Raw genomic sequence first — 12,843 nt, forward strand, 5'->3', positions numbered from 1 at the left:
GTCTTCCTTAGGCAGGTTTACTCCCCTAGGTGTTCATTCCCATTAAAGCCATTTTTTAATAACTCTGCAACTTTGATAGACTTCTCTGCTGCCTGCTGAAAACTCTGCAACTACATGTGGGACCCTTACAAAAGTCCCCTAGTAGTAGTACATCTCAAGACGCCAGCCTTGGATACACATGTAAGCTAAAGAACTGTAGCTACACTAATCCATTTCCTGGCAGCTTTTCTCAATATATTTCTGTCTTTCAGATTACGTTTCTTTTGGTCTCACTGGTCAGGAGAATGCAGAAGGAAATATTTTCTAGATTTGCTCTCTAAACCTTTAATTTTTTCTTCTCTTTTTGATGGTGCTTTCAGATTTCCTGATAGCAGAGTGCACCATTTGAGGAAAGACTTGCTGTATCTCTTATTCATTTATTTGCAGACAGCCTAGTCTGCTGTCTGGAATTCAGCTAAAAGCTAGATCAAGAGAACAAAAATAATGCCGTCAGACACCCACTGCCCCAGTCTTACATCTTCATTACAGATATGTCCTTGTCTTATCTTTTTTACAGGAAACAACTGGGCACTTCTTTGAAAATCAGGCAGATTATCAGTGCGAGTCCGGCTACCATCTGGTTGGGAGCTCAGTATTTATTTGCCAAGCCAATCGACAGTGGTACAGTGAATCACCTCCTCGCTGTGTTCCCCTCAGCTGTGGAAAACCACCACCCATCCAGCATGGCTACTCCAAGGGAGAAACCTTTGATACAGGTTCCAAAGTTGAGTTTTTCTGTGAAGAGGGCTATGAGCTGATTGGAGATGTTTCTTGGACGTGTCAGAAGTCTGGGAAATGGAACAAAAAGCAAAGCCCAAAATGTGTGCCAACAAAATGTCCAGAACCACCCTTGGCAGAAAATCAGCTGGTTTTGAGGGAAGTGACTTATCAAGTTGGTGTTGTACAGTTCTCCTGCAAAGAAGGTTATGTCTTGCATGGCTCCTCTGTACTGAAATGTCTGCCCTCTCAACAGTGGAATGATTCCTTTCCCTTCTGCAAAGTTGTACAGTGTCCTGCGCCTCCATATGTCCCCTTCAGTGACACCTTGACTTCATCCCTTTATTTTGGTAGCACTGTGAAGTACATCTGCGTAGATGGGTTTTTACTGAAGGGTGAGCCAACTATCAGATGCCAGGCTGATGGCTCATGGAGCTTGCCACTGCCAGAGTGTATTCCTGTGGAGTGCCCCCAGCCAGAAGAAATTCAGAATGGCATTGTTGATGTGCAGGGCCTCACCTTCCTCAGCACAGCCCTCTATACATGTAAACCAGGTTTTGAATTGGTGGGGAACACAACTATTCTCTGCGGAGAAGATGGGCAGTGGCTTGGAGGAAGACCAGTTTGCAAACCTATTGAATGCCCACGGCCAAAGAAGATCCTCAATGGCAGATACTCATTCACAAACTTCCATTATGGGCAGACAGTTAAGTATTCCTGTGACAGAGGTTTCCAGCTCCAAGGAGAGGAAACACTAAGCTGTCTGGAGACAGGAGAGTGGAGTACAGATGTTCCCTCCTGCAAAGCCATAAATTGCCAGCCCCCTCAGCCTATTGAGAATGGTTTTGTGGAGGGTGCAGATTATAGCTACGGGGCCATGGTTATTTACAGCTGTGTGCCAGGCTTCCAGTTGTCTGGCCTTGCCATGCAGACCTGTGAAGAATCAGGCTGGTCCAGCTCCACTCCTACATGCCTCCCAACAGACTGTGGCCTGCCTCCTCACATTGACTTTGGGGAGTACATGCAGGTTAGACATTGGGAAAAGTATTCCAACACAGAGAGTGTGACAGAGAGCCCCTCCCTTTCACGTACATTACTGGGTGGCAATTTGAAGAACTTCAAAAGTTCTTCAAAGGAGAGCAGTGCAATGCAGCTGACCACTTTCTTATTTGGAACTATTATTTTATACACGTGTTACTCTGGCTATGAGCTCATGGGAAATCCTGTTCTAGCTTGCCAAGAAGATGGTGCCTGGAATGGCACTGCCCCCTCCTGCGTTTCAATCGAGTGCACCTTGCTGTCACCACCAGATAATGGATTTTTACACTTTACTGAGAACACTCCTGGTAGCATGGTGCAGTATACCTGTAAGCAGGGGTTCACTCTTATTGGCTCTGACACACGACTGTGTTTACAGAATCGGCAGTGGAGTAACACTGCTCCACAATGCAAAGCGATAACATGCAGCTCACCTACACAGCTTATGAATGGGAATGTAAGAGGAGAAAACTACACTTATGGGAGTGTTGTCTACTATGAATGTGATCCTGGCTACCAGTTAAATGGCCCCACAGAGAGGAGATGTCTCGAGAACCAGAAGTGGGATGGTAGTGAACCAATTTGCGTCCCTGCTTCCTGCAGCCCACCAATGGTTTTGGAGAATGGTCAGGTGACTGGGGAGGAATACACATTCCAGAAGCATATAGAGTATAGCTGCAATGAAGGTTTTGTGTTAGATGGGGACAGAAGTAGAGTCTGCCTTACAAATGGAAGCTGGAGTGGAATTACTCCAGTTTGCAAAGCTGTGACCTGCCCTGTGCCACTGCCTCTTCCCAACGGGAGAATGAGTGGCTCAGATTTTGGATTTAGGAAAGAAGTGCAGTATCAGTGCAATGAAGGATATAATCTGCAAGGAGTGTCCACACTTACCTGTCAAAGTGACGGTAACTGGGATTCAGAAGCTCCACACTGTGAGCCAGTCATTTGTGGACCTCCTGAAGACATCTCCCATGGCTTTCTGAATGGCTCAGACTTTACCTATGGGGAATATGCACAGTATGTGTGCTTTCCTGGCTATGAGCTGCATGGTAATCCTTTACGGCAGTGCTTGTCCAATGGCTCCTGGAGTGGAAGCCTTCCATCTTGCCTCCCCTGCAAGTGTCCTGCACCACAGGTTCAGAATGGGGTCGTTCTTGGTGAAGATTTTAGCTGTGGGAAAAGTGTCCAGCTTCAATGCCTGGAGGGCTTCAAACTGCTAGGGCCTTCTGAAATCACCTGTGAGACAGCTGGCAGGTGGAGTGCTGGGTTTCCTCGCTGCGGGCAGATTTCCTGTGGCTCCCCACCCATCATCCCCAACACATTCATCAACGGGAGCAGCTCTGCAGATGAGAACACTGTCATATATACCTGCTTGACAGGTTTTGTCATGCGGGGGAGTCCAGAACTAACTTGTGTGGAGACAGGTGTCTGGAAAAAGCCATATCCAAGCTGTGAGCTGCTAAGCTGTGGCCCACCACCTTCTGTCCCAAATGCAGAGGTTCTTGGGAGCACTCATACCTATGGGAGCAAGGTCCAGTACAGGTAAGAACACTGTTGCTGTGATATTTCTGTAAAAGCATTCTGTTAAAGAATGAAGATGGAAAGCTTATGCACCCTCAGTTAGTCAAAGTTTTTAGAGGACCTGGAATAAAGTGTATGCTTTATCACTGTGTGAATAGACAAAGCCCACATCTCCATGCACATGCAAAATATTACTTGGACCACAGAGAAAACTCCAGCAGAGTATTTCAGCAAGGTATTTCTTCTACCCTGGAGCCTTCTTCCTCTCCTCTGAAACACTGTTCTGCAGGTGTAGTTTTTCTAGCAGGTAGCACGAACAGTCAGCAAGGCACAAAATGCCCTTTTTGGCACCCCATTTACTAATTCTTCCTGCTTCAGTTTCATGTTGTAACAATACAGAGAGGCTTATCCCCTGTAATCTCATCTAATACACGGCAACACTGCACTGTCAATAAGTGCTTCTGATGCACACTCTTTTTCACAGACAAGAAAAAGGGATTTCTGTTCGTTTCTTGGAATGTGCACACTGCAAATCTCATTCTCTAATAAGAACTTCAAGTTGTGGTTGGACTTGATGATCTTTAAGGTCTTTTCCAACCTAAGCAATTCCTTGGCAGAAAGGTATATGTTGTTTTGGAAGTAAAAGCAATAAATGGTAGAGGACAGACCTGTGAGGGTAGCGTGTAGGTGAATCTAGCAGAACCAGTCATTCCCCTACATTTTTAACAAGGTGAAGGGGATGTGTTTGTTTGCTTACAAGTAAATCCACTGCTGGCCAGATCCTGCAGGCCAGTTGATTTGATCTTAGTGAAGCACCATGTGGCACAGAACAAATCAGCCTTGAATTTCTAAGCAAGCAACATAGGGTAAGCCTAAGGCTTGGTTTGTCCTTGAAAGAAAGTAAGATCAGCTTTAGAATTGCTGGAAGTTGCAGATCGGGTATTCAGCAATTGGCAATTGAGAAGCTGTAAGAGGTCTTGTCATTCTATCATTATTTAACCAAAAGCCCTCCTTGCAAAGGAAAGGGCAGTACAGGATCTGCACTGAAGCACTGAATATTCTCAAAGCACTAAACTCACTAACTCATTTTCCCTTGTGGTGCTGCAGCGACAGGAAGCAGTTGAAGTCTGAAACTTCTGGCTATGACAACTGAATACTTTTGATATAAGCACGATTCTAGCAGGGTGTGCTTATGAACAGCTCATGCTGAGAAATGATTGTCTTTGTAATGAGCAGATCAGTTCATCCCTAGATGTATCTTTGTGGTCAGATGTTCATGCTCTTGTTGCAGATGCCTGGAGGGTTACACAATGGTGACAGAGGTGGATGTATGCACTTGTCAGGAAGATGGACAGTGGTCTCCTCAAAGTATTTCCTGTTGCCCCAGAAAGTGTTCTCTCCCAGGAAATATCACCCATGTCATAGTACATGGGGACAACTTCACTGTGAGCACAAACATCACTTTGTCATGTGTAGAAGGCTACACTCTGGTGGGAGCAAGCACATCCACATGCAAGGTATACTGTTATCTGCACTGTTTTATTTTGCGGGCTCTTTCAAATTCAGGAGTCCTCTTTTTTGCCTAGTTAGCTTTTGGCTTTTAAATGCGCACGACAAAAAAAAGTGTAAAACATGTCCTGCAAAATGTGGTATGCCTTCTTGTTCTCCAGTAGGAACAATTAACAGTTTTCTTCATGTAGATTTTCAGAACTGGTAATTGACATTTTATTCTTTTGTCAAAAACTAAGGCTGTCCTTTTAAAAGCATTCATTTTATCACACTTCAGAGATTAGATCAGGTACTTCTCACAGGATTAGTACTTCTTGCTAGAGAAGGACTGCTCTTATTTTGCCCTTACAAAGATCAATTGAAGTAGGGGTTAAATGTGCTTGATGATTTTCTGTTCAGGTAACAGGCTGCCTTCAGAGGACAGGGGTGGGCAGCTGAAGCACTTAGTCATGATATTAAATTTTCAGGCAGGAGAAAAGTACAGAACATGGAACTGGGCAGTTCTCATTTTTCTTGTGTTGTGTTCTATGAGCTGTTGGGTGACCTTGTACAAAGGAACTTGCTTTTCAAAGTTCTTTCTCCATTAATACTTTGTTCTTCCCTTGCTGTCCAAGCTAAGCACTCCTTTCAAAGCTAAATTCCAGCCTTTGTTGACTCTCTAGAAATGTTACTTACATTGCTGAGTTTTGTTAAGGATTTCACAGATAGCATTACATTAACCACGTCTGTAAGCCCACAGCTATTGGATGTTTCTGCTATGACTTCTCTACATTTTCATTTAAGTACAAATTTAGCATGCAGAATGATGCTTCACACTTTTTTTTATCACGCTTATTTTTCAGGAAAGTGGCATTTGGATGCCAGAGTTTTCTGATGACATTTGCATTCCTGTGTCATGTGGGATCCCAGAATCTCCAGAGCATGGATTTGTGGTTGGCACCAAATTCAATTATAAAGATGTGGTTCTTCATAAATGTGATTCTGGCTACGAATTACAAGTAAGCAAACTCATTCCCTGGCACTCTAAACTTTTAGTTGTCTTTTCCTGTTCTTATGTGATGACAGAGAATATATTATGCCTGCTCAGCATTAGTGCATACCCTTGGCTGCTACAGAAGTTCAGTATCTGCTTTTATTACTGTATATAGAATGCTCCCAGTCTGTCTGTGGGTATTCTTTCAGTGTGTTAATGAAATAACTGAAGGAAGTACAAACATCCTGCTCAAGGATATGTATTCAACGAATACCTTTTAGCATTACTTTTTAAGTGAAGATTATTTCAGCCTTCTGAAATCATATTACTTAATTTTTTTTTTATTATTTCTGTGAGCAATGATACATACTTCTGGTCTTAAGTCACAGAAGAATTGATTTCTCACATGTTGCTCTTGTACTAGCTCTCTGATCTCAGATCATATTCTTCCCTTAATTTCACACCATTCCAAGTACTGTGAGTTCAAAAGTCAAAGCTCGTGAGAAATGCTACTGCCCTCAGTTCTGTGATATTGCTAGATGGTGTAGAAATTATTTCTTTTTTTCTTTCCTTTTTATGAGACAGACTGCAGTTTGTTTAATGGCAGCTTTATGCACTCATGGAGGTGGAAACACTTCCATGTTGTTTTTATTATGAGCACTGTTACCTCTGTCTGAGTTCTGGAGCACCTCTGATGTCGAGTTATCAGGATGCATGCTAACCACTTTAGAGTTCCATCATGTGTTTTCAAAAGCTGCAGTGAATTCATAAGTTGGTCTCTGAGGCACAGCATGGCTATAATGAGCCCCAGGGGATGCCAGTATACAGGACACTCAGCAAGGGGTCCTCAGGACAAAGGCTGTCTCTCCCTTCTATGTTCCATGTATACAAGCAAAATCCAGTGTCACACTTCTACTGCAGTAACACCAATGATAGATGTAAACTTTATGTACTTGGTCACTCAGTATTTATAAAAAGGAGAGTTTAGAGAGTGCACAGGTAACAACAAATCTCATTTGCATTGTATTGCCATGTGTAATAACACTAGGGATGAAGGGTTGAGATATTTAGATAGATAGAGTTGCTGTTAAATGTGTTTTTTGGTGTTAAGAGGCCAGCTTTTGTATGGTAAAAAATTGATCCATGCTTTATATACCAGCTTTGCCACCTAGTGTCAATTTGTTCTCCTGTGTTTTTATATTTTTCCTCTAGAAAGTTCAGCCCACTCCATATAGTGCCATACAGCACTTATTCCAGACAGCTGCCCTTCTCATTGGGCTTGATTTGTAATTAGAGCGTATTAATTCAAGGGAGAATTTTGGATGTTCTTCAAGTTTTGGATTAAAATAAGAAAATAGTAAAATATGCACATGAGAAAGAAATAATATTATTTATTCCCAAATTTAAAGCAGGAGTGCTTGGGACATGATGAAAGTCAGCGTAGTGTGTTTACAAACCTTAGGCTTGAATTGTTGTTGAAAAGAATGCAAGTTTAATTTTCACTAAGGGGGTACTGGAAGGAGTCATGCCATGGTAACACATTCCTGGGACAAAGAATGGCAAAACTGACAAAAGCAGTGGTACTCCAGGGAGACAGACAAGGGAAATGACTAACTGACCTCAAGCAATTGGTCTGCAAACAATAATCTGCACTTTCCCACTCTGCTTGGGCTGTAGCATTCAGCTCCCTGTTTATGTGGGTTGCACATGGAGGGAAAGTTCACTGGGCTTGCTGGATTAGAGTTAAAGGGAGAAAAAATGTGAAATTGTTTTTTGAGTATTGTCTCCTGTTTCACAGGGTGATACAGAACGGACTTGCCAAGAAGACAAGCTTTGGAGTGGCTCAGTGCCAACATGCAGAAGTATGTTCCGTATGAGTTTCTCACTTGATGAATGTGGTCAGGGGTGGTTTTAACCAGAAAACACAGTGTTTTGTAACTGATGTCTTCATATGTCTAAAACATTTTAGTAAATACCACAGATTGCACCCCGGGAGATGTCCAGAATTACTGCTGTATACAGGTAACAGCGTGAAGGAAATCACTACACCTTCCCACCTCTGTGCCCCTGTGCCTCTAAGGAAGCTGGGCAAACGAGTTCCACAGCAGCTGATGTTGAATACTTCCACTTTTGTATGCTTTACTTCAGACATAGGGCTCTGTGCCCAAAGGAGCTTTTGACATCCTTTCTGCTGTTTTGTCTTTGTGCATCTTCTGATAAGTCGAAGGAAAATTATTAATGATGTAAAGCAATATTTTGCATTAACTTCGTGCTTAACTAAGATGAGAACAGTAGAATTTTTCTGCAACTTTGAACAAAGAGTATCAGTAACAAATTGGGAGGGCTGTATTCCTTTATGAGATTATTGATACAAGAAATAACTGTCTTGTTGCAGATTATTCTCTGTTTCGGAAGGGCGGTGTCTGAAATCTAAGCAGTTGTGCCACTTTGAGATCATGGTTTCTGGGATTTCCAAGGTTCTGTGACCACCTTAGTTACGAACAGCTGCAGATGTAATTCTATGGATACTGGTTTTCAAGGGTACTTAGATTCTGTGAGATGGCTGATTCCCTCTGACTGCAATGCCAAAACAGAAGTTGTCTACATGAACACTTACATGGTGTTCAGCTGTTGACTTTAGGTGTCAACTGTGTTAGTTCCCAAGGCTTCCTGCCAGTACAGCCACAATAGATTTTGTCTTTCAGCAGTAATCAGGAGCACGAAGCATGACTCTGCTACTGTTCTGCTACTCAGCAGCAAATATCTGGGAATGCCCTTATAATCACTGTGCTATTCTTTCCCTGTTTCTCACAGTGAAAACACTGGAGAAGCTGTGAGCAGGGCAGGCAGTATGCTGTGTGCACTATATCTGGAGCATATTCCCTTAAATTACAGGAGTATCTTGTGGGCCCCCAGAGATGATCGAAAATGGATCTGTTCAAGGAGAAGAGTTCCTGTTTGGCAGTGAGGCTTTTTACAGCTGTGACCCTGGTTTTGAACTACAGGGACCAAGCCGAAGAATTTGCCACGTTGACAAGAAGTGGAGCCCCACTGCTCCTGTCTGTAGGCGTAAGTAGCAAAGCAGAGCAACATGTTGGCAGTTCTCCCAGTGGAGCTAACTGGCAGAGTACTTTGGTTGGCTTCCACCTGGTCTCCCTCTCCAGCTGGAGGGCTCTAACTGAAGGAGCTAGAGGAAAAGCTAGCTAAAGAGCTCTCGCTCTCTCAGGTCTAAAGGGAACTCATTTTAGCATATTAAAACAGCACAAGCATAATTCTATGCTCAGGTTGCTAGAGGAGGAATGTTACATTTTATTTGCCTTACATTAAGACGTGCAAGGCCTTGATCATGACAGGCTGTGGAGGTTTGACTCTGCAATGCAAAGGCTAATATATCCTGGACCCTTTGCATGTCTGGAGATCAAGAGTTTTCTTCTTAGGAAAAAATCTTGGTTCTGGGTAGCAGTAGACAATTAATTGTACAAGCATGGAAGGAAAGATTTAAGACTTATTTCGTTCAAGTTGTAAATAATATGGCCAGGCTTTATTATCTCTACCAGTAAGTTATTTTCCATCTTCTTGTGGTGACATCCTATCACTTGGATTCTTCCCTCTTAGCTTTGATGAGTGTGGCTAGTCTCCACTTTGCGACCAGTACAAGGGCGCACAGTCTTTTGTAACTGCTCTCATTTTTGTTGGAGACATCCTGAGTCCATCTTCCACTGTACAGGGATCAGGGGAGCCTGAAAGCGCAGCCTCTGGTTTGCTCACAAGAAATAATCTGTATCGCCATCTGGTTGAATGCATCTCATGGCTCACATCATGACCATCTTACTGTCAGATGCATTAGGACAGGCTCTCTCTCTGGAGTCTGCAGCTTGAATCCCAGGAGAGAGGGCAGTTGTAAAACCCTTCTCCATACTGTATTTCCCAACTTCTTCCCATCTTTCCATTAATTCCATCTGTGAATAGAGCTGCTAGACAGGGTGTACAAGCTGGGCAGAATGAACTTTTTGGTTTGTACAATACCAAAAGCTTTCCTTCTTTTCTAGGAATTACTTGCGGGCTGCATCCCACAGTAGAAAAAGCAGAGGCCATTTCTACAGGAAACACATACAGAAGTAATGTAACCTTTGTGTGCAGCTCTGGCTACCATCTTGTTGGACCCCAGAATATCACATGTCTTGCCAATGGGAGCTGGAGTAAGCCATTACCACTGTGTGAAGGTAAACATTTTTGTAGCCTGGCATGAAGCCTGTAGGTTTTGTAGCCTGGCGTGCACTAATTTGGAATAAGGAGTAGCTTCCCTGATATGCTTGTGTATCACATGGTCCAGGGAGTGAGCTGTTTTTTGGAAGCAGTTCAGTGATATGCATTGAAAATGGTGCCTGAAAAAATGAAATGTGTCAAAAGGAACAGTATTGGTTACTAAATCAGGAGATGCAGACATCATTTTTCCGTAGCTCTTATTCTGCAATTTTATAATCTTAGTGAAAGATGGCATTGTTTACAGTCTCAGAAAATCAAAGCATTAACGAAAGACAATGGACTCAGAAATGTGGGTCTTCTCTCAGCAACCTTCTGAAGTCAGTTGCCACGTTAAAATTATTTCTCTGAATTTTGAGCCCAAATCCAGCAACAGGATTGTGTTAAGGTCAGTATCAGCAGCTCAGCCTTTAGCCTTCACAATCCTCCTTTGGACAAATACTGTGAATGCATGACATACCAGTCTGCATGCTGGTGCTTTCTGATGCTTCCACAATAGGCCCTGTTGCAAGAAATACCTGTGTTATGGATTGGGCAGCCACTACTGAGTGGTTAAAAACTAGGCTTTAAACACAAAAACAGAAAAAGAAGTGAGGTTCTAAATGTGAAGAGATAGTATTGTTGGGTGACATTGTTCAAAATATAAAGTGTATAGAAACATAGTGAATTCCAATATAATTTACTTCTAAGTATGAGTTTTGTCCTTTCCTGGCCTTTTAGCCATGAATGATAGTGTGTGCTTCTCGCTTTTTCTTTAATGGACCAACTTGTCCATTTTTTTTCCACTGCACTCTTTTTCAGGCTGTTCATGTCCCTGCTGCACATGCTCTTGGTCTCCCAGGATAGACTCTAACATACTGCTTGCTTGCCTTAGTTTCCTTCGGCATTCTCCCATGGAGCTGACTTTTGATCTCTCCACAACCAGCTGTTCACACAGATTCTAAAGGGACCAACATGCATGTGACAGCTTCACCCAAGTAAGACAAATAATGATCTTCCGCTCAAGGCAGGTGTTAGGTTCTTGTCACCAGAGCTATGAAAACTGTGTGAGGGATCATCAGATGCTGTGCTGGGTGGTCACACTGTACACAGCTCACTGTACATTGCAGTTCTCCAATGCTTTGCATACCTGATAGGAGCAATCTGCAAAGTTGACAGGGGAAATCCTCATCAAAGAGGAGATCACAAATACTGTAGGAGGCACCTAAGAGAAGCCACCAACTAGCAGTGTTGAAATAAGCATGATGTCAAGAAAGACCCACTTGAACAAGGTTGAGTACAACTACTTCCTCCTACCTTTTCTATTCCTGTTGCCTGACTACCATGTGTCTGCCTTTGCTAGTTTAATCTTAAGTCATCCTATTATTCTGACCACTCAGGAAAACTGAATGGTAAATGGGAGAGAGTCTGTTGTGTAGCAGCAGTAACCCAACCTGGGCTGACTGCCTGCTGGTTTCAGAAACATAGCTGAGAATCTTGAATGGGACAATGGGTAGTTTAAGCATCAGCATCTTGCACCATCCTGCTTTTCACCTGGTATTTCTTGTCTATCAAAATGGAAGTTGCAAAGGACTGCAAATTTCTGAGGTATTTCTTAGCAGTGAGAAAGAACCATTCTCATGTTCTGCTCTTTTTACCCCAGTACAAGGTCATAAATGTATCCTCCCCAGCACTGCCAAATTTTCTTGACCTGATAAACATGTGGCTGTAGCATTTATCTGTCACAGGGAGGAGCTCCTTTCCTAGCTTCTGTGCAAATCTGTACTGTGTCTGCTAAACTCTTTCGGTGATTTTCTTGACTTACTGGTCTGTGGCTGCTACTTTAAACATACTGTATGAGTAGCTCAGGAATTGTTGCAAGTCCAAGTTTAATATCAAGCTGCATTAATGACATCTCGTTCTTTGCAGAGACCAGATGCAAAGCTCCACTTTCTTTGTTGAATGGGAAGGCAATTTATGAAAATAATACAGTTGGCAGTACTGTAGCATATTTCTGCAAGAGCGGATACAGTTTGGAAGGAGAACCTACAGCGGTGTGCACAAGGGATGGAAGATGGAGTAATCCTCTGCCTCTCTGTAAACGTGTGTGTTTGCTTTGTTATGAAAAAGGGGTTTTAACTTGCAAGCATTAAAGACTAGATTACTCTTAGTTTATAATGGTAGTAATTGAGAGCAACTTCTGCAGATATTGGTAGAGATATACTGTAATTTTCTTTCGGGGTGGTCAAGAGCAGAATTTGTTATTCATAGTTTAAAAAATTGTTTAAACTAGGTTTGTAAATTTGCTGGTGTGCATCGTGTTTTTATAAAGGAACAAAGGAAGCAGTTACTGACATAGGCCAAAGCATTATCTTGTCTGAGTGTATTTGCATGACAGTAAAAGAACAAGCTGTGTTCAGTGTAATTCCTTTTATTTGGAATGCTGTTAGTGAATAGAGTCGGTTAGAGTCAGCAACTTGATTCATGAGGAGCAGGTGAGAGAAAAGTGCTTGCTCAGCCTTTGGAAGAGAAGGCAATGGAGACCTCCTTATCTTCCTTTAACTATAGGCAGTGCGGAAATAAAGAAGAGCCAAACTTCTGTCAGAGGTCTGTAGTAGTAGATTGAGAGACAGTGAATCCAAGTTGCAACAAAGGAAGATCCAATTGAAGGAAGTTCCAATTGAGTATTTGAAGAAACTGAAATGGGACCAGAGAGGATGTGAAATATATTTAAAAATATATTTAAAAATACTCATATTTCAGCTGTTCAAGGCCAACCTTGTTGGTCCTGCTTTAAGAAGGTT

General features: G+C 42.5%; 1 protein-coding gene across 1 annotated transcript in view; it reads left to right on the forward strand.

The window, feature by feature from the left end:
- SVEP1 (sushi, von Willebrand factor type A, EGF and pentraxin domain containing 1) overlaps positions 1 to 12,843 on the forward strand; it is a 125,402-nt gene that overhangs the window by 96,323 nt on the left and 16,236 nt on the right. The window contains exons 38-44 of the mRNA XM_042882867.1: positions 557 to 3,336; positions 4,607 to 4,832; positions 5,667 to 5,822; positions 7,596 to 7,659; positions 8,693 to 8,866; positions 9,847 to 10,020; positions 11,969 to 12,142. Coding sequence (XP_042738801.1) covers positions 557 to 3,336; positions 4,607 to 4,832; positions 5,667 to 5,822; positions 7,596 to 7,659; positions 8,693 to 8,866; positions 9,847 to 10,020; positions 11,969 to 12,142 — 3,748 coding nt within the window. The remainder of the gene's footprint in view (positions 1 to 556; positions 3,337 to 4,606; positions 4,833 to 5,666; positions 5,823 to 7,595; positions 7,660 to 8,692; positions 8,867 to 9,846; positions 10,021 to 11,968; positions 12,143 to 12,843) is intronic.

Source organism: Lagopus leucura, unplaced genomic scaffold (assembly GCF_019238085.1).
Source record: "Lagopus leucura isolate 7727_CA_CO unplaced genomic scaffold, USGS_WTPT01 Super-Scaffold_100036, whole genome shotgun sequence".
Taxonomy (NCBI): domain Eukaryota; kingdom Metazoa; phylum Chordata; class Aves; order Galliformes; family Phasianidae; genus Lagopus; species Lagopus leucura.